Source organism: Mustelus asterias, chromosome 9, assembly GCF_964213995.1.
Source record: "Mustelus asterias chromosome 9, sMusAst1.hap1.1, whole genome shotgun sequence".
In the NCBI taxonomy this organism is placed as follows: Eukaryota; Metazoa; Chordata; class Chondrichthyes; order Carcharhiniformes; family Triakidae; genus Mustelus; species Mustelus asterias.
The window spans coordinates 101,567,352-101,588,946 of record NC_135809.1 but is presented as its reverse complement, the minus strand read 5'-3'; the positions used below and the strand labels follow the sequence as shown (position 1 = coordinate 101,588,946).

At 40.8% G+C, this 21,595-nt stretch overlaps 1 protein-coding gene across 2 annotated transcripts in view; it reads right to left on the bottom strand.

Annotated features, from left to right (window-relative positions):
* The window catches only part of sbf2 (SET binding factor 2), a 555,079-nt gene that overhangs the window by 62,322 nt on the left and 471,162 nt on the right, over positions 1-21,595 (bottom strand). For both annotated transcript variants that reach the window (XM_078220692.1, XM_078220693.1), the window contains exons 23-26: positions 20,489-20,616; positions 17,308-17,483; positions 13,320-13,468; positions 4,830-5,028 (exon numbers count right to left, since the gene is read on the bottom strand). In XM_078220692.1, coding sequence (XP_078076818.1) covers positions 4,830-5,028; positions 13,320-13,468; positions 17,308-17,483; positions 20,489-20,616 — 652 coding nt within the window. The remainder of the gene's footprint in view (positions 1-4,829; positions 5,029-13,319; positions 13,469-17,307; positions 17,484-20,488; positions 20,617-21,595) is intronic.

Here is a 21,595-nt window from a genome sequence, read left to right as displayed (position 1 = left end):
TAGAAATAAAACAGGAAATTACAGACTGGTGAGTTTTAGCTCAGTTGTTGGAAACTATTAGAGAAAGTTCTGAAGGAGAGAATTAATCTCCACTTAGAAAGGCATGGGTTAATTAGGGATAGTCTGCATGGCTTTGTCAGAGGGAGGTCATTGATTGAACAAGCTGCAACTTTAATAGAGGTTTATGAAAATGTGATCGAGTGTGAGGACGAGGGAAGTGCAGTTGGTGTAGTTTATATGGATTTTAGCAAAGCCTTTTATGAGGTCCCACATGGAAGCTGATTGAGAAGTTTGAAACACGTGGAATTCTGGAAAATTTGGTGAGATGGATTCGAAACTGGCTTTGTAGTAGGCTGTTTGAGTGACTGGAGGTTGGTGTCCAGTGGCGTACCACAAGGTTCAGTGCTGGGACCCTTATTGTTTCTTATATACATAAATGATATAGATGATAATGTGGGGGAAATGATAAGTAAGTTTGCAGATGACACTAAGATGGGTTGAGTCAGATGAGCAGAGTAATGGCAGGTGGTATTTAACCCTAAGTGCGAAGTGATGCACTTGGAAGAAATAACAAGACAAGGGAGTATTCAATGAATGACAGGACATTAGCAACGAATGGATCTTGGGGAAGTTATTCACAGATTCCTGAAGGCGGCACAGCAGGTGAATAGGATAGATAAGAAGGCATATGGGACATTTAGAGTCATAGAGATTTACAGCATGGAAACTGGCCTTTCGGCCCAACTTGTCCATGCCGCCCTTATTTTTTTTAAAAAAACCTCTAAGCTAATCCTAATTGCCCGCATTTGGCCCATATCCCTCTATACCCATCGTACCCATGTAACTATCTAAATGCTTTTTAAAAGATACAATTGTACCCGCCTCTACTACTACCTCTGGCAGCTTGTTCCAGACACTCACCACCCTGTGTGAAATAATTGCCCCTCTGGACACTTTTGTATCTCTCCCCTTAAACCTATGCCCTCTAGTTTTAGACTCCCCTACCTTTGGGAAAAGATATTGACTATCTACCTTGTCTATGCCCTCATTATTTTATAGACCTCTATAAGGTCACCCCTCAGCCTCCTACGCTCCAGAGAAAAAGGTCCCAGTCTATTCAGCCTCTCCTTATAACTCAATCCATCAAGTCCCGGTAGCATCCTAGTAAATCTTTTCTGCACTCTTTCTAGTTTAATAATATCCTTTCTATAATAGGGTGACCAGAATTGCACACAGTATTCCAAGTGTGGCCTTACCAATGTCTTGTACAACTTCAACAAGACGTCCCAACTCCTGTATTCAATGTTCTGACCGATGAAACCAAGCATGCCGAATGCCTTCTTCACCACTCTGTCCACCTGTGACTCCACTTTCAAGGAGCTATGAACATGTACCCCTAGATTTCTTTGTTCTGTGACTCTCCCCAACACCCTACCATTAACTGAGTAAGTCCTGCCCTGGTTCAATCTACCAAAATGCATTACCTCGCATTTGTCTAAATTAAACTCCATCTGCCATTCGTCAGCCCCCTGGATCAATTGATCTTGCTTTTATCAGTCATGGCAGAGAGTATAAGAGCAAGGAGGTAATGTTGGTTAGACCACAGCTGGGGTACTGAGTGTCGTTCTAGTCACCTCACTATGGGAAGGATGTGATTGCACTCGAGGGATACAGGGGCGGTTCATCAGGATGTTGCCTGGGATGAAGCATTTGAACTATAAGGAGAGATTGGATAGGCTTGGATTGTTTTATTTAGAGCAGAGAAGGCTGAGGGGGGATATGATTGAGGTGTATAAGATTGTGAGGGGTATGGACAGGGTCAGTCACGAGGGAGTATAGTTTTAGGGTAAGGGACAGGAGATTCAGAGGCAATTTGAGATTTTGTTTTCCAATCTGAGGATGGTGGGAATCTGGAATGCACTGCCTGGGAAGGTAGGAGGCCAGAAACCTTACAACCTTTAAAAAGTATTTGGATAAGCACTTGAAACATCTTAACATTCCATGACTACTGGCTCAGGGAGTAAGGCTGGGGGTGTGAGGGAATGCGTGGGGTGGGGTACCTGCGCCAGAACCTGAGTGACAGGCTCCCACTTTGTGCTAACCTACGTATGTATGATATCCTTAAGTTGTGACCAGTTTCAAAGGCAATAATGACAACAAACACTGAATCCATCATCAAACATCATATAAAAAATAGCCCTAATTTTGTATGTTGATAAGTCTGAATGAATAATAATGAATGAAAAATAAATCTGAATCTGAATTGAGTGCAAGGGATGGAAATGTAGTCCACACCTGCTCATCACTTACTCCAAGCAAAGTAAATAACCACTCAAATAACATACTTCTCAATATTATTTTTTCCCTGGTTGCTCACATCAATTGTCTGACAATTTCTGGTGACCAAGATGATAAAGGCTTTCACAGAAATGCCAGGCCTTTTGCTAACTCAACCTTGAAATCGGTTGTGCTCCATTTTCTGTGTTATAGTGGTCCAACATCTACTTCAGGTCATTGAATAATGTTGTGCAGATTTTTGATAGTAATTAGCACTCCGTCTTGTGGCTTATATTAACAAAAGTTTTCAAACCCAAGATGGAAGGCTTAAGTGTTCCTGGGCTTAATCTCAAACTGACTTCAGAGTTGCCTGATCCCTCCCTCCCAGAGCTGATCCCACCAATCCCTTCCATACCTTCCAATCAAGATCCCAGTTCCAGCAACTTCTTAGTTCAGATTCAGCTCACCTGCTTTGATTACCAACAACCTGCACTGCCAGCTCCAGTGCCTGTGTTTCAGATTGTGGCGATGGTCTCATCTCTGCTCCACTCCTTGGTCTGCCTCTGTTCATTGTTTTCCTGTCTTAATAGGTTTGGCTGATTGCTCCTTAGACTCACACTTGGTTTGGCCTAAGACCTCTCATCAACCTTACTCACAGGCTGGAAGATAATGGGACCCTGTTGAAACTTGTTGGAAAGTCAAGATAATATTTACACAGCATTTTTGGTCCCTGATCAGCCTCACCCATCTTTTTACTACCTTTTACAATTTACATACCCATAGATTTTTGGATTCCTTATGTTAGGTGCCAGTCTCTTTTTACACTCTTCGCTTATTTCTTTCTTCATTCTCCCTCTGAACTTTCTGTATTTAGCTAGTTCTCATTTGTAGCATCAACCTGACATCTTTTATACATACCCTATTTCAGCTTCATCTCTCTCCCCATTTCTTTCACCATGCAGGGAGTCCTGGATTGTTTGTCCTAACTTTCCCCATCATGACAATATACTATATTGACTGTCGTCAAAATGTCAAGAGCAGACACAAGAGAGTCATGCAGACTTAAAATGATAGCTCTGTGTCTCTCTCCACAGATGCTGCCAGAGCTGCTGAGTTTTTCCAGCACTTTGTTTTTATGCCCCCTTCCTTGTTGGGTTGGAAACATTCTGATCTAGAACTTTGACAAAGTTTTGACAAAGGGTCGTCCAGACGCGAAACATCAGCTCTTTTCTCTCCTTACAGATGCTGCCAGACCTGCTGAGATTTTCCAGCATCCTGAACAAACACACTTCAGAAACTATGTCCTCTCTCTGCTGTTTACACTATTACAATCCAAGTCTATTTAAAATCCCCCAACTTTAGAGTTTTTATACCTCTGTAATTTCCTTGTAAATTTGTTCCCCTTGATCTTTCACACTGTTTGGTAGCCTATAGTGTACATCTAATGGCATAATGGTACCTCTATTGTTTTTTTTTTAGCTCTAACCAAATAGATTCTGTTCCTTACCCTTCTACGACACTTTCCCCAGCACTCTAACGTTCTCCCTAACCAAAACTGTCACCACTCTTGCTTGTCTTGCTTGAACCCCTTGTATTCAGGAATATTTAGAGAGTCATATTCATACAGCAATTATCAGTCCTGATAAAGGCAAAATACTGCGGACGCTAGAATCTGAAACATAAACAGAAAATGCTGGAAAATCTCAGCAAGTCTGACAGCATCTGTGGAAGTCATGATGTGGAGATGCCGGCGTTGGACTGGGTAAACACAGTAAGAGTTTTAACAACACCAGGTTAAAGTCCAACAACGAGATTTCCACTCCATCCGATGAAGGAGCAGCATTCCGAAAGCTAATGGCATTTGCTACCAAATAAACCTGTTGGACTTTAACCTGGTGTTGTTAAAACTCTTACAGCATCTGTGGAGACAGAATAGAGCCAATGTTTTGAGTCAGGATGACCCTTCGTCAGTATCAGTCCTGCCCTTTTTTGAGTCAGGTCTCCATTATTACCACAATGTCAGATTCCCACAATGTTCATTAAAATATTACACACAAGATATTTATTTTGTGTAGTCAATTCTGCCAGTGTCCCTAAGCTAGGGATGTTGGAAAAAAAATCTGCAGGTTCTGATTCTTGATCATTGTCCAGTGACTACTGCTGCAAAGTGCACATGCTGATAACATTCTTTGAATTAACCAAATGTATTGATCATCTTCTGTTAATCATTTTGGTACAGAAACGTCACTCTATTCTTCAAATAATTCAATATGCATCAGTTAATTTAGCTGACAAGATTTTTAAAAAATCTAAGTTGACTTGTATGCATGTCTCAATATCCCTTTAAGTGCTACTTGAAACTGTATCAACTTTGCATGAAACCAGCTTTGTTGTTGCCAGCTATTCATTAGTTTAAATATTTTGACTGGATTAATTTTTTTCTTGAGTGTTTTACTGATAGCGTGGAGCCCGCACTTCAGTTCACCAGAATGCCTTTGTGACATGATCTAGCTATTGATTTGTGGCTGCAAAGAAGACTTAAATGCACTAACCTTCTACATAGCAAATACATCCTATTGGCAGCAGTTATCCTGAAGTGCTCTGTCTTTGAACGAGATGAGCTTGCACTGATAGTTCCCAGACCCAGACGCTGATAGTCCCGGAAACACGCTCGTTCTACTAACTGTTCCATGGTTGACTTTTCTGAAGCTTTCAAAGTGCTACTTGTGGGAAGTTCACCATCATCTGAAGCTATGATGACAAAAATGGAGAACATTACTAATCACGCAGATAACAACAAAGGCAAAGTACTGTATATGTTGGAAATCTGCAATAAAAACAAAGTGCTGAAAATGCTCAGTAAGTCTGGCAGAATCTGTGGAAATACAAACTAAGTTAACATTTCAGGCAAATGACTTTCCATCAGGAAAATGTTTGCATTGAAACAGGTTTCAAGCAAGAATAGGCAGGGGAAAAGGAATGGGGGTGGAGGAGGGAAAGCAGCGGTGAGAACAGAACATAAATTCTGTGATAGTATGGAAGGCAGTGGTGATTAGGTGACAAAAGGATGATGATAGAAGACAAAAGAGGACAGTGATAGGACAAGTAAAGGAACAAACAATGGGATTGGGGAGGTGTAAATGGGAATAACTGAATTATTACCAACAGTTGTCCAATGGTAATGATTTGAAATAGGTGAACTTCATTTTTTCTTGGGGAAATGCCTTATTGAAAGATGAGATATTGTTCATTGATATTACATTGCAGGCTTGTCCAGCTCATGGCCTACAGGCTAGATTGTGATTCCCAAAGCCATTCTGTGTTGTTCCCTGAGCCACTGTTCAAAATGTCAGTAAAACAGGCAAGTGAGGTTGAAGATTCTGCAAGGTGCTGCTCCTCCAATCAGAGATTGTTTCTCTCCTACATTTATTGTTGATAGGCTCACTAGGTCAGCCTATACACAGCACATATAGGAGAGGAACAATATCTGATTGGAGGATCAGTGACGGTAAATGAGGGAAGGAAGAAAAGTGAAGCTACGGAGAGAGAATGCAGGGCCTTGACAGAGAATAGGCTGTGGGGGCCCAAAGAGAGGTGCTGACCGGACCAAAGAGAAAGATCGGTTGCGGGACTGTGGAGGTGGAGGGGAAAGGTGATGGGTGAAGGGACTCACAGCCAGGGGTGTGAGAGAGTGAGGGAAAAAGTGAGAGAATGAGGGAGAAAATGAGTTAGTAAGAATGTGCGCGCGCGCACACATCTGGCTCACTTCGGTGCATCTGGCTCACTTCCAGGCTCAGAATTCTCAGTCATCCTCATCCCTGTTCTCCAACACATTCTCTCACCCACATTCAGTGGTGGGAGTGAGTGAGTAAACATCCTGACACTGGGAGTGAGCTGGACATCGGGCCTGCACCAACAACAATTCAACAATTACAGGCCCGATCGCTGTAACCCCACGTATTTACCCTGCTAATCCCCCTGACACTAAGGGACAATTTACCATGGTCAATCAACCTTACCTGCAAATCTTTGGACTGTAGGAGGAAACTGGAACACTTGGAGGAAACCCACACAGACACAGGGAGAAGGTACAAACAGTCATCTGTGACTAGAATTGAACCCAGGTCCCTGGCACTGTGAGGCAGCAGTGCTAGCCACTGTGCTACCCGTAGAGGTATGAAAGCAGCTTCCATCTGTGATAAAACATTCTACAATTCTATTCTACGCACAAAGATCTCACAATTTTCCTGTCCAACAAGGCTATTTGTATGGCTCATGCACATCCAAATGCTGGCTGAGACCATGGCTGGGCTTAGTGCCAAAAAACAAAGCAGGAAATAAGAGCACAGAAAAGGGAATAAAGACTTAGAATGAAAGCCATGCGGAGACAGTGACACAATTTTTTTGTCTCATGTGTTTCACCCTAGAAGATCTGCATTTTACAGACATGTAAAATCCATATTTAATATCATGCTATTACTATAGTAACCACAAATATATTGATTTTGTTAATATTAATGATTTTGGTACAGAAATATTAAAGTATCCCTCAAGGGATCCATCATAAAGTTAAAGTTTATTTATTAGTCACAACTAAGGCTTACGTTAACACTGCAATGAAGTTACTGTGAAATTCCCCTAGTTGCCACACACCGGCGCCTGTTTGGGTCAATGCACCTAACCAGCACATCTTTCAGACTGAACAGGTACAGTAAAAGAGAAATTGAGAAGCTCGCAGCTGTGCTATTGGCTGTTGTCATTAAGCTCTCCTGGCTACTAATGAAGATCAGCTAGGGGTAGAAATCATCTGAAAAATATTTAATGGCTTTTCCATAACTTCATGAGCCTACCAATGTACTGGGGAATACGAGTGCAAGCTCGAACACCAGTTTTCTTTAGGTGGTCCTCCAATGGGATACCTCACAGTTGCTGGAGTGTCTCCTCGTGTCTCACTTCATGGCCACTCTGCATGTGCGTTTACTTTGGATCCTTGGGGAAGCTCAAGAAACTTCCAGAGTAGTGTGGTATGGGAAGAAATATGGCTGAAATCAGCATTTTCCAGGTGCAATAAAGTGGAAATCTATCCTAACATAAATTGTAATCCAGTTTTTAAAAAAATCAGTTCTGTGCATTTATCCAAATCATGATAAGTATTCCTTGACGTTCTTTTGGACAGCACAAAAAGAAATAAGAAATTTGCATCAAAATGTGTAGTGCTGGAAGTCATCTCTCTATTTGTTGCAATTTAAACAAATGGAACTGGCAGATAGGAAGACTGCCAACTTAGAAAAGGTGAAATATTTTATTCATACACATATAGTCATTGTTTTTGGCAATTAATAATAATTTCCTGGACACAAACGTTGAAAGATTGACTGCAGGAAAGGCAATATAAGCGACACAGTGGCTAGCATTGCTGCCTCACAACGCCAGGGACCTGGGTTCGATTCCCGACTTGGGTCACTGTCTGTGTGGAGTTTGCACATTCTCCCCGTGTCTGCGTGGGTTTCCTCCGGGTGCTCCAGTTTCCTCCCACGGTCGGAAAAATGTGCTGGTTAGGTGCATTGACTCGAACAGAATGTGGCGACTAGGGGAATTTCACAGTTACTTCATTGCAATGTTAATGTAAACCTTACTTGTGACTAATAAATAAACTTTTTTAAAAGCTAGGGATGGACAATAAATGCTGGCCTAGCCAGTAATGCCCACATCCCATAAAATGAATTAAATAGGAATTGTGATAAGTCCTGCCATGTACCATACTAAATAAATATAACAAGATAATTAACACACTCCATCTGGCAAAGATTTAAAAAAAATTTGAAGAAAGAGGCATGGTTGCAAGCATTTTATTCTCATCGATATTTCTTTTCCCATGTCACTGAACCATTATAAAGATAGCCTAAACATAGTATCACAGAATGGTGAAAGCACAGGAGGCTAGTCGGGTTGTCGTGTCTGTGCCGGCTATCTGCAAGAGCAATGCAGCTAGACCCCTGAATTTCCTCCATCGTCAGGTGTTTATCCAATTCCCTTTTGAAAAGCACCATTACATCCATCTCCACTACCAACTCAGGCAGCATATTCCAGGTACTAACCTCTTGAGCAAAAGAGGTTTATTCTTCATGTTGGTCATTCACCTTTTTCAGTACCCTTCTGATTCTCAACCCTTCCGACAATAGAAACAGTTTCTCTCGGCCGTCATTGCTATGAAATCCGTTCTCAAACTTCACTTCCCAAATGAGGACAACTTCAGCTTCTCCTTTGTATCCACTTAAGTCCCTTATCCGAGGGACCATTCTCGCAAATCTTTTCTGCACCCTCTCTAAAATTTTTGCATCCTTCTTGATGTCTGGTGACAAGATTTGGACACAATAGTTCAGTTGAGGCTGAACCACTATTTTATAAAGGTTCACTCTATCTTCCTTCCATCTGTACTCTCTGCCTCTCCTTATAAAGCCCAGGATCTCATATGCCTTTATAATCACTTTTTCAGCATGTCCTGCCACCTTCAATGATTTGTGCACGTATAACTCCAGATCTAATCCTGAAACACTTTTAGAATTGTATCCTTTGTTTTATATTGCCTCTCTTCCTTCTTCTGACCTAAATGTATGACTTCATACATTTCGTCTGCCACATGTCTACCCATTCCACAAGCCGGGCTATGTCTTCTTGAAGTCTATCACTATCCTTCTCATAGTTCATAATTTGGTATCACTTGAATGTTTTAAAATTGTGCCCTATACACCTATGTCTATTAGTATATATATCAGGAAGAGCAGAGGTCCTAGTACTGATCCCTGGAGATTAAGTGGCATTATGTACCCTTCACACCCACAGTGTCACTTTCTCTTTTATTCTATGGGCTTCAACACTGCTGGAAAGTTTATTATCTGCACTTTATCAAACACTTTTGGAAATCAACAGCCACTAACACAGGATGATTCTGATGGAAATAAGATTCACAACAGAAAGAGTAAATTGTTCCATTTGGGAGGTGAGGAAAAGAATTCCTGTATTGAGGCTAAATGTTGCTGAATCGGGCAGTTGTTTTTGGCTTGCCAAACAATGAAGTTTTCCAAAATACAGGACCCAACACAGTGAACCAATCTCCAGGGATCAGATTTCCAAAAGTGTTTGATAAAGTGCAGATAATAAACTTTCCAGCAGTGTTGAAGCCCATAGAATAAAAGGGAAAGTGACACTGTGGATATGAAGGGTACATAATGCCACTTACTCTCCAGGAATCAGTACTAGGACCTCTGCCCTTCCTGATATATATAACATTAACATTAGTTATTTAACCTAGTAGATATACTCTTTGGCAAAGTTGCTCTTTTCAACTCTTTGAAGCTGAAAGTATATTTCAAAGGCTCATGTGTAGATAGATTAAAATGAGCCAATTATCAAGCACTTCCTTAGAGATCCATGCAGCTTTGGAGCTTGGTTATAATGGATTGAATTTTGTGTTTATCAGTGTACAGAAGTAACAGTAAAGAGGGAAAGAAAGATGGAATTAAAAGAGATATAAAATCTCCAATAATAAAAATGAGAAAGAATGAGATTCAACACTAAGCCTAACCCTGTAAAACTTAATTTTCAGTGCAAGGGAGGTTGTTTGGCAGGAATTAAAACATCACAATGTCATAAATTTACTTGTATTGGAATAGGAAAGCCCCAACTTTAGTAATTCAGCAGCTTCATGCTGTTTCATGTGGTTCAATGCCAAGCTTCTTGTCGAGATGGTGCAACTTCTGGAGGGAGGGGGCAATTTCATGATTTCTGTGCTTAAATGGTCCCTGGAAATTGTTCTTCAGTCTATACTTTCGTAACAGTGAGCACTGATAGATAAATAATTACTTTTACTGCAAAAACCAGACCATTATCTACAGTACTTCTTGTGGAAACAAGCAACAATGTCTGACTCAAAAAAAAATGTATTTGTTGCTGTTACAAGGTTTGTATTGTTCTATTGGAACATTTTGAATAAAAAAAGGCCCAAAGTTTCTGGTGGCAGGGCATCAAACACTGAATCATCAAAATTATAACGGCATAAAAAGAGGCTATATGGACTTCCCTGTCTTTTTTCTTGCCAGCTCTCTGCTTTACCAACTCACTTAGTCACATTTTCTGTAGTCCTGTACATTATTTATCTTCAGATAATTAACAAACACCCTTTTGAAAGCCATGATTGAATCTCCATCCACCACACTCTCAGGCAGTACATTCATTTTGCTGCTTGAAAAACGTTTGTCCTCGTACTACTTTTGGTTCTTTTGCCATTCACTTTAAATTGGGGCTCCTTTCCACCAATGGGAATAATTTCTCCCTACTTACTCTGCCTAAACCAAGATTTTGAACACCTATATCAAATCTCCTCTCAACCTTCTTTTCTCTAAGGGAAACACCCTGAGAAACTCGAATCTATCCTTGTAACTGAAGGCCTTCATCTGCGGAAACATTTTAAACTATTTTTTAAAATCCTGTCAAGTGCCGACATATCTTTCCTAAGTGTGATGCCCAGAATTGAACAGAAAACTGCAGTTTAGACAAAACCATTTTTATAAAGATTCGCCACAACATCCTCAGTTTTGTCTCATTAACTGTTCTTTTAACCTGCCTTGTCACCTTCAACAATTTGCACATACATACCATCAGGACCCTGCACCCACTCTAGAATTGCAGACTTGCCTCTGGAGTTATAAAGCTTTGGGTTCAAGTCCAACTCCAGCTCTTGAGCACAACTATCAAGGCTGGCACTCCAGTGCAGTACTAAGTGCTGTGCTGTGAGAGGTGGAGCCTTTCAGATGGGACAGTAAACCGAGGCACTATTTGTCTGCTTGAGTGAATTTAAAAGACCCTGTGGCACTGTTTCGAGGAAGAGTAGGGAAGTTATCCCTGGTGTCTGGACAATAAACATCCCTCAAATCAACATCACGAAAATATTTCATGGTCTTTATCACATTGCTGTTTTGTGGAGTTTGCTGTGTTGAATTTGGCATCTATGTTTCTGATGCTACAACAATAACTAAAATTGCAAAAGTACTTCATTGGCTGTAAAGTGATATGATCAAGTGGCCTGAAAGACATTAAATAAATGCAAATTTTTCTTTCTTTTATTCTTTAGTTCATATTGCTAATTTTCATTCTTCCTCTCAAAATGTATAATTTTACACTTTTCCATATGTTGACTATCTAGCTCATCTATACCCCTCATTATTTTATAGACCTCTATAAGATCACCCCTCAGCCTCCGATGCTCCAGGGAAAAAAGTCCCAGTCAATCCAGCCTCTCCTTATAACTCAAACCATCAAGTCCCTGTAGCATCCTAGTAAATCTTTACTGCACTGTACAGAAAGAGAAATCAAGAGAAAGATTTGGTTAAGAGCTAAAAAAAGGGACAAACAGAAATAAAAAGTAAAAACAAAGTTACATTTCCTTTTAAGGAACTTCATGCTGCTAAATGTGGTTAAATGGGCAGCCAAATAAGGGGATACCCCTTTCACAAAGCTATCAACAGAATATTATAATTCTACCAGTTTGTCCACATTTCTGATTTCCACATCTACCATCTACACATCTACCCATCGCCTAAAGTTGTTGTAGCATATGCACATAATTATTAGCAATCATTATTAGCATTGCCATTACTTTGACAGCAAGTTTTGAGCCATTAATTTTAAGTAGATAACCACTGCCTCTGATAATTCACAACCCAACTCTCTCTCCAAACCACCACCCCTAACAATGAACTGAAACTGCTGAGTCTCCTTCAGACTGAGAGCTTCCATGTCTGATAACCTATCCACCATCTCTCTCCTCCTCAATCCTGTTCCGACTCCCTGGGTGGGATTTTCTGGCCGTGCTCGCTCAAAAGCTGGAAAATTCTGCCCGAGGTCAATAGACCTTTGCATGGTTCGAGTCCCACCCACTACGATTCCCATGGTGGGTGGAACGGGAAAATTCCGCATCGTGTGTTCCTCTAACTCCACCTCTGCTGCCTCCCTTGCTGTACAAATTTGTCCTTCCTCTCCCTCTATTCCCCTGCCCCTTCCCTCCCATGGGATCCTAGGTCCAATTAATCCTTCAGTCCATCCTATTTCCTTGCATGACCTAAATACTGCTCCAGGTTTTGATACTCTCTAAGAAAGAATACACTGAGGATTTGCCCATTATTCAAGGTGGAACTTGACTCCTCCACTAGAAGAAACAATTTCTCCATATTGACACTAACTTTTAAACACTTCAATCAGCTCATCCTTCAACCTCTCATACTTAAAGGAATGTAAGTTAAGTTAATGCAACCTGTCCTCATAATTTTAATTTTCTAAGTTCCAGTATCATTCTGGGGAATCTGTGCTGCGTCCCATCCAAAGCTAATATATCCTTCTTGAAGTGTAGTGTCCAAAACTGAATACAGTACTCCAGATGGGATCTAACGAAAGCTCTGTACAAGTGAAGCAGGACTTTCTCCTCTTTCTTTATCCAGCCACTGGAAAAAAATTTGATAACTCCATTCACATTTTTCATTGCTACCCGTCTACTGGCCTTTAATGATTTGAACTTGAACTCCAAAATTTCTTTCCTCTTCTACTGTTCTTAGTTTTGCACCATTTTGAAAATATAGTATCATAGAATCCATACAGTGCAGAAGGAAGCCATTTGGCCTATCGAGCCTGCACTGACCACAATCCCACCCAGGCCCTATTCCCGTAATGCCATATATTTACCCTGCTAATTCCCCTGACACTAAGGGTCCGTTTAGCATGGCCAATCGCCTAACTTGCATACTGCACATCTTTGGAGTGTGGGAGGAAACCGGAGCATCCGGAGGAAACCCACGCAGACACAGGGAGAACGTGCAAACTCCACACAGTCACCCGAGGCAGGAATTGAACCCGGGTCCCTGGCGCTGTGAGGCAGCAGTGCTAACCATTGTGCCGCCCTTTAATTTATCTTTCATGGGCCCAAAGTGAATGACCTCCAATTTTTCCACATCTGCCATATTTTATTCATTAATTTATATATTCCATCTTACCTGAAACATCATCTTCCTCGTTCCAGCCCGACCGATTGCCTCTTTCATCTATTGTTAAAACAATTGGTTTCTTTTTCACTGTATATTGACGGCCTATAGTCATTTTTCCAGCCTTCTTTGCACTTTTTACAATATTCTTGGAAAGGGTGCTAAAAATCATTTCAGAAAGAATCAGTAAATATATATTGAAGCACTCAGTTTTTTCCAGTTCTGGGACAAATATTATGTTAACTATGAAAAATTGCCAACCAGACTTCAAGAATTTAAGAGTATTCCGTATCATTTTAAAGCATAATTTTACATGCAATGTTACTTAATTGTGGCTATTGCTCATTACAATAAAAGCTATTATAAAAACAGTATGCACTTTCTACATCAATATAGAGGTCACTGACTATAAAACTAAACAGAACTTTCTTCTGAGTACTGAATGACTCAAACAAATTTAGTTCTTTTATATACGTGAAACATGCAAGAGTTCTATAGGTATGTGAAAAAAAATAGCTTGGTGAAGACAAATGTAGGTCCATTACAGTAAGAAACAGGGGAATTTATAATGGAGAACAAAGAAAGAGCTGGCCAACTAAATACATACTTGGTTCTTTCTTCACAAAGGAGGCCACAAATAACGCACCAGAAATGTTGGGAAACACAGGATTTAGTGAGAGGGAGGAACTGAAGGAAATCAGTATTTGTAGGGTATTGGGGAAATTGATGGGATTGAAGGTCAATAAATCCCAGGACCTGATAATCTACGTTCCAGAGAACTCAAGGAATTCAGCCTTATGTCGGTAGTGGGTAAAATGCTTGAGTCCATTATAAAAGATTTAATAGCAGAGCACTTGGAAAAAAGTGGCGGTATTGGACAGTCAGTGTGGATTTATGAAAGGGAAATCATGCTTGACAATCTACTGGAATTCTTTGAGGATGTGGCTAGTAGAGTTGGCCAAGGGGGAATTAGTGGATGTGGTTTATTTGGACTTCTAGAAGGCTTTCAACAAAGTCCCATATAAGAGATTAGTATGTAAAATTAAAGTGCATGGAATTGGGGTAGTGTATTGAGATGCATAGAAAACTGGTAGACAGGAAACAAAGAGTAGGGATAATCAGGTATTTTTTCAAATGGCAGGCAATGACTAGTGGGGTAACACAAGGATCAGTCCTAGGACCCCAGCTATTCACAATATATATTAATGAAATAGATGAGGGAACCAAATGTAATATCTCCAAATTTGCAGATGACATAAAGCTAGGTGAAAGGATGAGCTGCGAGGAGGATGCAGAGATGCTTCAGTATGATTTGGACAAGTTGAGTGGGCAAATGCATGGCAGATGAAGCATAATGTGAATGAATAAATAATTGGTAATAAAAACCGGAAGGTAGATTATCTGAATGGCCATAAATTAGGAGAGGGGAATGTGCAACAGAACCTGTGTGTCCTTGTACGCCAGTCACTGAAAGTAAGCATGCAGCAGGCAGTAAAAAAGACAAATGGTATGTTGGCCCTCATAGCAAGAGGATTTGAGTGCAAGATCAGGGATATCTTGCTGCAATTATACAGGGTCTTGGTGAGACCACACATGGAATATTGTATGCAGTTTTTGTCTCCTTATCTAAGGAAGGATGTTCTTGCTAAAGAAGGAGTGCAGCGAAGGTTTACCAGACTGATCCCTGTGATGGCAGGACTGATTGTGAGGAGAGATTGAGTTGATTAGCATTATATTTGCTGGAGTTTAGAAGAATGAGGAGAGGATTTCATAGAAGCCTGTAACATTCTAACAGGACTAGACAAGGTAGATTCAGGAAGGATGTTCCCAATGGTAAGGGAGTCCAGAACCAGGGATCACAGTCTAAGGATACGGGGTAAACCATTTAGGACTGAGATGAGGAGAAAGTTATTCACCCGGACAGTGGTGAGCCTGTGGAATTCACGACTACAGAAAGCTGATCAAAGAATATGGGGGAAAAGCAGGAACAGGTTACCTAGTTGGAGGTTAAGCCATGATCACAATGAATGGCGGAGCAGGCTCGAAGGGCTGAATGGTCTACTCCTGTTTTTCTATATTTGTTGGTCCTTCTGATTTTACCTTCAGAAATGCCACTTTTACACCAGAGGGCCAAGAGCCCGAGCTATTGGGCAGAAATTAATGAAACCCGCTGAAGTGGGCATGATTGCAGGGGTCGGGAAGGGGGTTGAGAAGTGCTGGGTGGATAAGGTAGGAGTATCCACATTGGATGCCTGGCGTTGAGAAAACTAACCCCAATTAAGCTGGAGGTGGGAAGGGCCCAATGTGGAAATCCCACAGCTGCCAGGTTGTCATGGAAGCTCATTATTGCAGTTCACTGGGATCTAAAGGTGTGTTAGGGATTTAAAAGGACTCGCATGGCTCCCCATGCCTCCTGAAACCTAAACGCTGACGCACAAACCCTGTCTGGTTTGCCTGTGGTCTCGTAGGCGAGGAGTCCCTCATTGTCAGGCACTCAGTACCCAGCATTGGAAAGGGTGGCGGGGTCACCTCTGAAAGCGACCATTTTTGTCTCTGAGCCCTTACCCCTTCTCCAGCCCTGGCAACCTTCCCCTTGCAACCCCCATCCCACCCTGCTCATCTGTGTCTCGGGATCCATGGGCAGGGCCTTGGATCATTAGCAGCAGTGACAGCCACTTCTTCCAGTGGCACTGACTGCAATGGAGAGCTACCGGCCTCTGACTGGCCGGCAGCTCTCAGAGACGGGGTATTCACCCCATGGGCTTGATGGCATGGAAGACCCGACACTAGCCAATTAAATGAGGGCACTTAAATTGCATTGGGCCTTCCCCATGGAGATGATGAGAGCCTCCAACTGGTTCTCCAACCAGCTGTGGGGGACACCCTCCGCTAGCCATTGGCTTCTCTATTACAAAATATCATACCATTCTATGGTTGGTTATGTAGAAACAGAATTGAAGAAGCAAGCTGGTCTAAGTTAGTTTGCCCATTTTCAAGTCTCAAAACTAATTGGCAATCTATTTTATGCAATCAGAGAAAATAAGTTGCATTTTGCATAGCTGAGGTAAGGATGGCTGTAATATACAAAATAAATAAAATATTTTTTTAAAGTTAACTTCAGAAGCTTTCACTAGTCTAAATAGGAGCAGATGCTAAAACACTATGCTGCATTGGAAAATAATTCTCAAAGGTTTAAGAAAATGTATCATAAAGTCTTTCTCGATTTCAACACACCAGCACTGATTATATTATTCTTACCAAGCCCCTGAAATTATAAAAACTTTAATGAAAAAAATAATTTTATTATTGCCAAAATAACTACTTTAAATATGTAGTTTCAATTTATGTTTTGCTGACATGCATTTGGTTACCGTCCATTTTTGCTGCATTACCTCTTCATTTTTTAGTCACCAGGCAACTCCTGTAATTCCCAGGTTTCTGTAAACTTACTTTTACGCTGGCTACTAGAAGATTAATGCCAGTGGAACAGTGACAAGCCTGGCTTATTGGTTTACTCGTCTGGGAAAGCATTTGTCTCCACTTGACACTCCAGAGTAGCACAACCACGATATCAAACTCAGTAGAGTTAGTGATCTGACCTGCATTCTACAGTTTGATTGTGGTCTTGTTGTGATTTGATTATTCTATAGCTTTGTTAAAATTTATCCATATACAGCTTTATATTAAAGTGCACTTTGTTAAAAAGATATATATTGAAGGAATTGTGGCCTGGACAATAGTTAAATGCAAGATGGCTGCTATACAGATTATGATATAACAAATGTATAGTTTTCAACTTCTAATTTCTCACATTCTTATTTGCTATAGCTTCCAATGTAGACAAACAAAGCAACTGTTTCCTTACTACCATATCCATTCCCACCAATCCCAACCATGATTGCAAAGATTATGGTTTGTACTTAAGCTATGTTGATGTCAACAACAAAACCCTTAATGCCTTTACAGTGGTCCCAGAATTCGTCTAATTTCTCAAACTTACCGAAAAGAAGTGTTTTTTTCCTTCTGTTTTGGCAAAATTATCTGTGGTGCATTCTGACCTGCAGCAAAGGCGAAAGTGTTGAAGACTGACTGTGGATACCGAAACTTCACTATGTGCTTCTTGAAGATCTCCACCATCTCAGAGGTCACTTCTTCATCAAATGCTACTTTAATTATCTGTAACAGTAAACAGGAAAGGTCTTTTCCTGCTCTGGTGCAAGGTCATTCATTAAGAGGTGCTAGTGTGGGTACAGTCAAGGCACACCTCAATAAGGGAGAAAGACTGGGCAACCATGGCCAAGGCTGCATGGAAGATGAACAAGATAGAGAGCATGAAGAAATAGAAGGAGTGTTGTATGGCGGATGTCAGGTTGTTAACACAATTGGATATAGAAAGTTCAGAGGTGAAGTGAGAAAAGAAATAAGAGGCATAAAGAGAGAATAAGAGAATGTCAACAAATGTAAAAGGGAATCTAAAAGTCTCCCATAAGCACGTACATAATAAAAGGGTAGAGGAGAAAGGGTGAGGACATTTAGGGACCAAAAAGGAGAGCTATACATGGAAACAGAAGGCATGGTTGAGTACTAATTGAGCAGTTTTGTAATTGAAAGCTAGCCTCAGTAATGTTGACCATGAAACTATCAATTGTCATAATTAATAGGGAAGCCAGGGTATAATTGCCAACACCCGCAGAAGCAGGGAGACAGGCATTGTAAGATCTAACAGCCAAGAAGGAATTATAAAATCTAAGAGCCAGTTTAATATCTCACAGCCGTGAGACCATTTTAACATTTAAGAAGTCTTAGAGCTGAAGTAGTACAGAAAGGCAATTTAAATATCTTCGCTGGAGCAGGAAAAGATGTCTTCCAGACTTGATCTTTAGCCGTGTATTGTATCATAACTTTAAGATGGATTTGACTTAATGATTTACTTAATTTGGATGTTGTTTGGGAATGGGAAAATCTTAAAGAGTTCAGGAATTGCAGATATATCTTGGAACAAGGGATAATTTCTATATAAAATGTGTGTTTAGTAATTCATATATTTAATTGCCTTAAGAGTATTACAGTTCCATTCATGTGTATTTGTCTTGTCTTTAAGCTAATAGATGGCCTTTACTTGTTACATGATGACTGGGCTGGATATTCACCGTGAGGGTTTAACGTGACACCATTCCAAAAACAAAACTTTACACCACCATGAACTGGTGTTTCAAGTTAACATCTGCACGGTTTGTGATCATGTATATGGTCTTATCCTGGTGTTACACTCTCTCGCTCAGATTTTCTTTCGTTATCTGGGTCAGTGGAGTGCTGATTTAGGCTCTGATTTACTATATTTGATCCCATGGGGTTTCCCTCATCTTGTTGGGGCGGGGAAGATTGTATCTTTCCCCAGAATATCCTGCCTGTGGGTGTCTTGATGATTCTTCTTCCAACTAGTTGGGTCTCCTTGGTGGGGAAATGGGTTAAAATTTGCGGTTGATGGTGGAGCTGGAGTGGCAGTCGGGTGTGGCTGGAGATGATTGAGACTTGTTTTGTGGTGAGCTCAAGCACGATGTGAGAATCCTTGGCTTAATGGCTGCTCTTTTAACGGTGTTTTACTTTATTTGGCTTTGTAGGCAAGGGTAGTAGCTATTTTGGAAATTTGTGCTTAGAAGGTGTGGAGATTATATTATAGATTTAGGTGTCCCGAATAGATAGCATCCTGTTATTCGTGGGGTTGGAGATAAGTTTAGTTACCTGGGCTCTGTTTTATCTGAACTCTGTGAGGCTGTATAGCTTTGCTCCTATTATGCTGTGTGTGAGTGTAATGACGCGCCTTGGGTTTGGGGTTGTATCCTGATGTTCCCTTTTTTCTGTGTTACCCTCTCATTGGTTGAAGGTTTTAGGCTCCAATTGCTTGTATCTGACACCATAGGGGCTTCATTATGCCATGCAGCTTGGTCCTTGTTATTCTGAGGGTTTGCACCATTGTGCCACGTGCTCATGGCTTTATCCTTTTATCCTGATACCCCTACTCTGTGTAATATCCTTCCTTTATCTATATGGAGGGAGGCACCAATTACAATGATTATAACGAATTATAATTGATAAACTAAACCAATTGCAATGATATTTGCTGATCTTTTCTGTGCGTATGTGTGGAAAAATGAATATGCTGTACTGTACCAATCCTTGAGGGTATGTTGCGTTATTTGTAAAAATGGGGGGAAACCTTTAATATTCTAAAAAATTCTACCTTCTCCTTAAAAATATTCAATGGCTCTGCCTTCACTAGATACTGGGAAAGTGAGTTCCAAAGATTGACAACTCTCAGAAAAATTTCTTCTCAAATTTCTTGTCTTAAATTATTTTTAAACTGTGTCCTCTAGTTCTGGTCTCTCCGATGTGCAAAATATATTTTCAGCATCCATCCTGATAAGTTTCCTCAGCATCTTTTATAACATCATTTCTCATTCTTCCAAACTCCAATGGATACAGGCCCAGCTTGCCCAACCTTTCCTCATAGGATAACCCACTTACCCCAGCTATCAGTTGAGTTTATTAATAAAGGCATACAGAGTACAAAAGCAAGGAAGTTATTATGAGCATTAATTAAACGTTCAGTGGAATGAGGGTTTGGCCTCAACTGGAGTATTGATCCAACTCTGGGCACCACATTTTAGGGAGGATCTGAAGGCTTTTGAGAAGGTGCAGAAAAGATTTACAAGGGTGGTTCAAGGGACGAAGAACTTCAGTTATATAGGTAGCCACAAGAAGCTGGGGTTGTTCTCCTTGGAGAAGAGAAAGTTGAGAGGAGATTTCATAGAGATGTTCGAAGCCATGAGGGTTCCAGACAGAGAGAAACTGTTTCCCAATGGCAGAAGGGTAAAGAACCAGAAACACAGTTGTAAGGAGAATGGCAAAAGAACCATAGGTGACAAGAGTATTTGCAGCTTGTGGTGATGAGCTGAAATGCACTGAGTGGCAATAGCAGGTTCAATCTGTGCTTTCAAAATGAAACTGGATAAGCGCCAAAGGGGAAAACTATTGAAGGGTGAGGGAGGGAAGGCTGGGTGAGGGACTTAGTAAATTGGGCTTGCAGGGAGTCGGCTTGGGCTTGATAGTCTGAATGGGCTCCTTCAGTGCTGTGACAATTATATGAATTAATCTGGAACAAATTTGCAGGCGAAGTATACCTGAAAGGTTGCTGATCGAATCTGTAGTCCTTCTTGCATATTTTGTTGGAGCTGGTTTTGTATGCTGATCTTTTTTTCCTTTGTCATTGATGCAATGGGAAAACTTCGAACTATTGTTTGCTCGCCCACTGTACAACATGTATAAATAAAACAGGTTTTTAAGTAAACACATTGGGAAACTTTGAATGTAGATATCTTCACCCTAGTCCATATATTTTTACTATTTCTTCCAGAACAATAACTTGTGATACTGTCACATGTCAATTACATGTCAATCACATGTCTGTTGCCTGAGTCAGAATGCTGTGGGTTCAAGCCCCATTCCAGGACTTGAGCACAAAATTCAATGTTGACACTACAGTGCAATATTAAGGGAGTGCCGCACTGATGGAGGTGTTGTCTTTCAGATGAGGAGTTAAACTGACAGGTGGATATAAAAGATCTCAGCTACCTCTGCCTTTATTTATCCCTCAATCAACATCACAAAAGAAGATTACGTGGTCATTATCACATTGCTGTTTCTGGGAGCTAGCTGCATGCAAATTTGCTGCCATGTTTCTTGCATGACAATTGTGACTATACTTTAACTGTGACTACAATTCAGAGGCACATTTTTGGCTGTAAAGCATTTGGGATGTCCTGTGATTGTGAAATATGCTATATAAATGCAAGTCTTTTTTCCTTTTCAGGCCTTCATTTTACATGAATTTGAAGTTATGCCAGATGTTGCAAACATAGGATTTTCTGGCCCTTCCTGCCAGTGGGATCTTCTGGTCTTGCTGAAGACAACCCTCCCTGCAGTGTGTTCGCCAGCGGTGGAGCAGGTGAGCCACGCAAAATGCCGTAAACATTGGCAGGACCAGATGATCCTGCTGGTGGCCAATGGCGAACTGCCTCCACTGCTGGAAAATGCACCGTAACAGGGTACGATAAGCAATCTACATTCAGGCAGATGTCACTATGCCGAAGCATTATGGCATGCAATCCTATTTTTGAAAGGCTACGTCTATTAAAGGTGCAGCTTTAAAAATTCAGAGAATAGTAAATCCCAAATGTCAGATGCCAAATTGTGCTTTCACACAGCATCATGTGTTAATTTTAATGCAG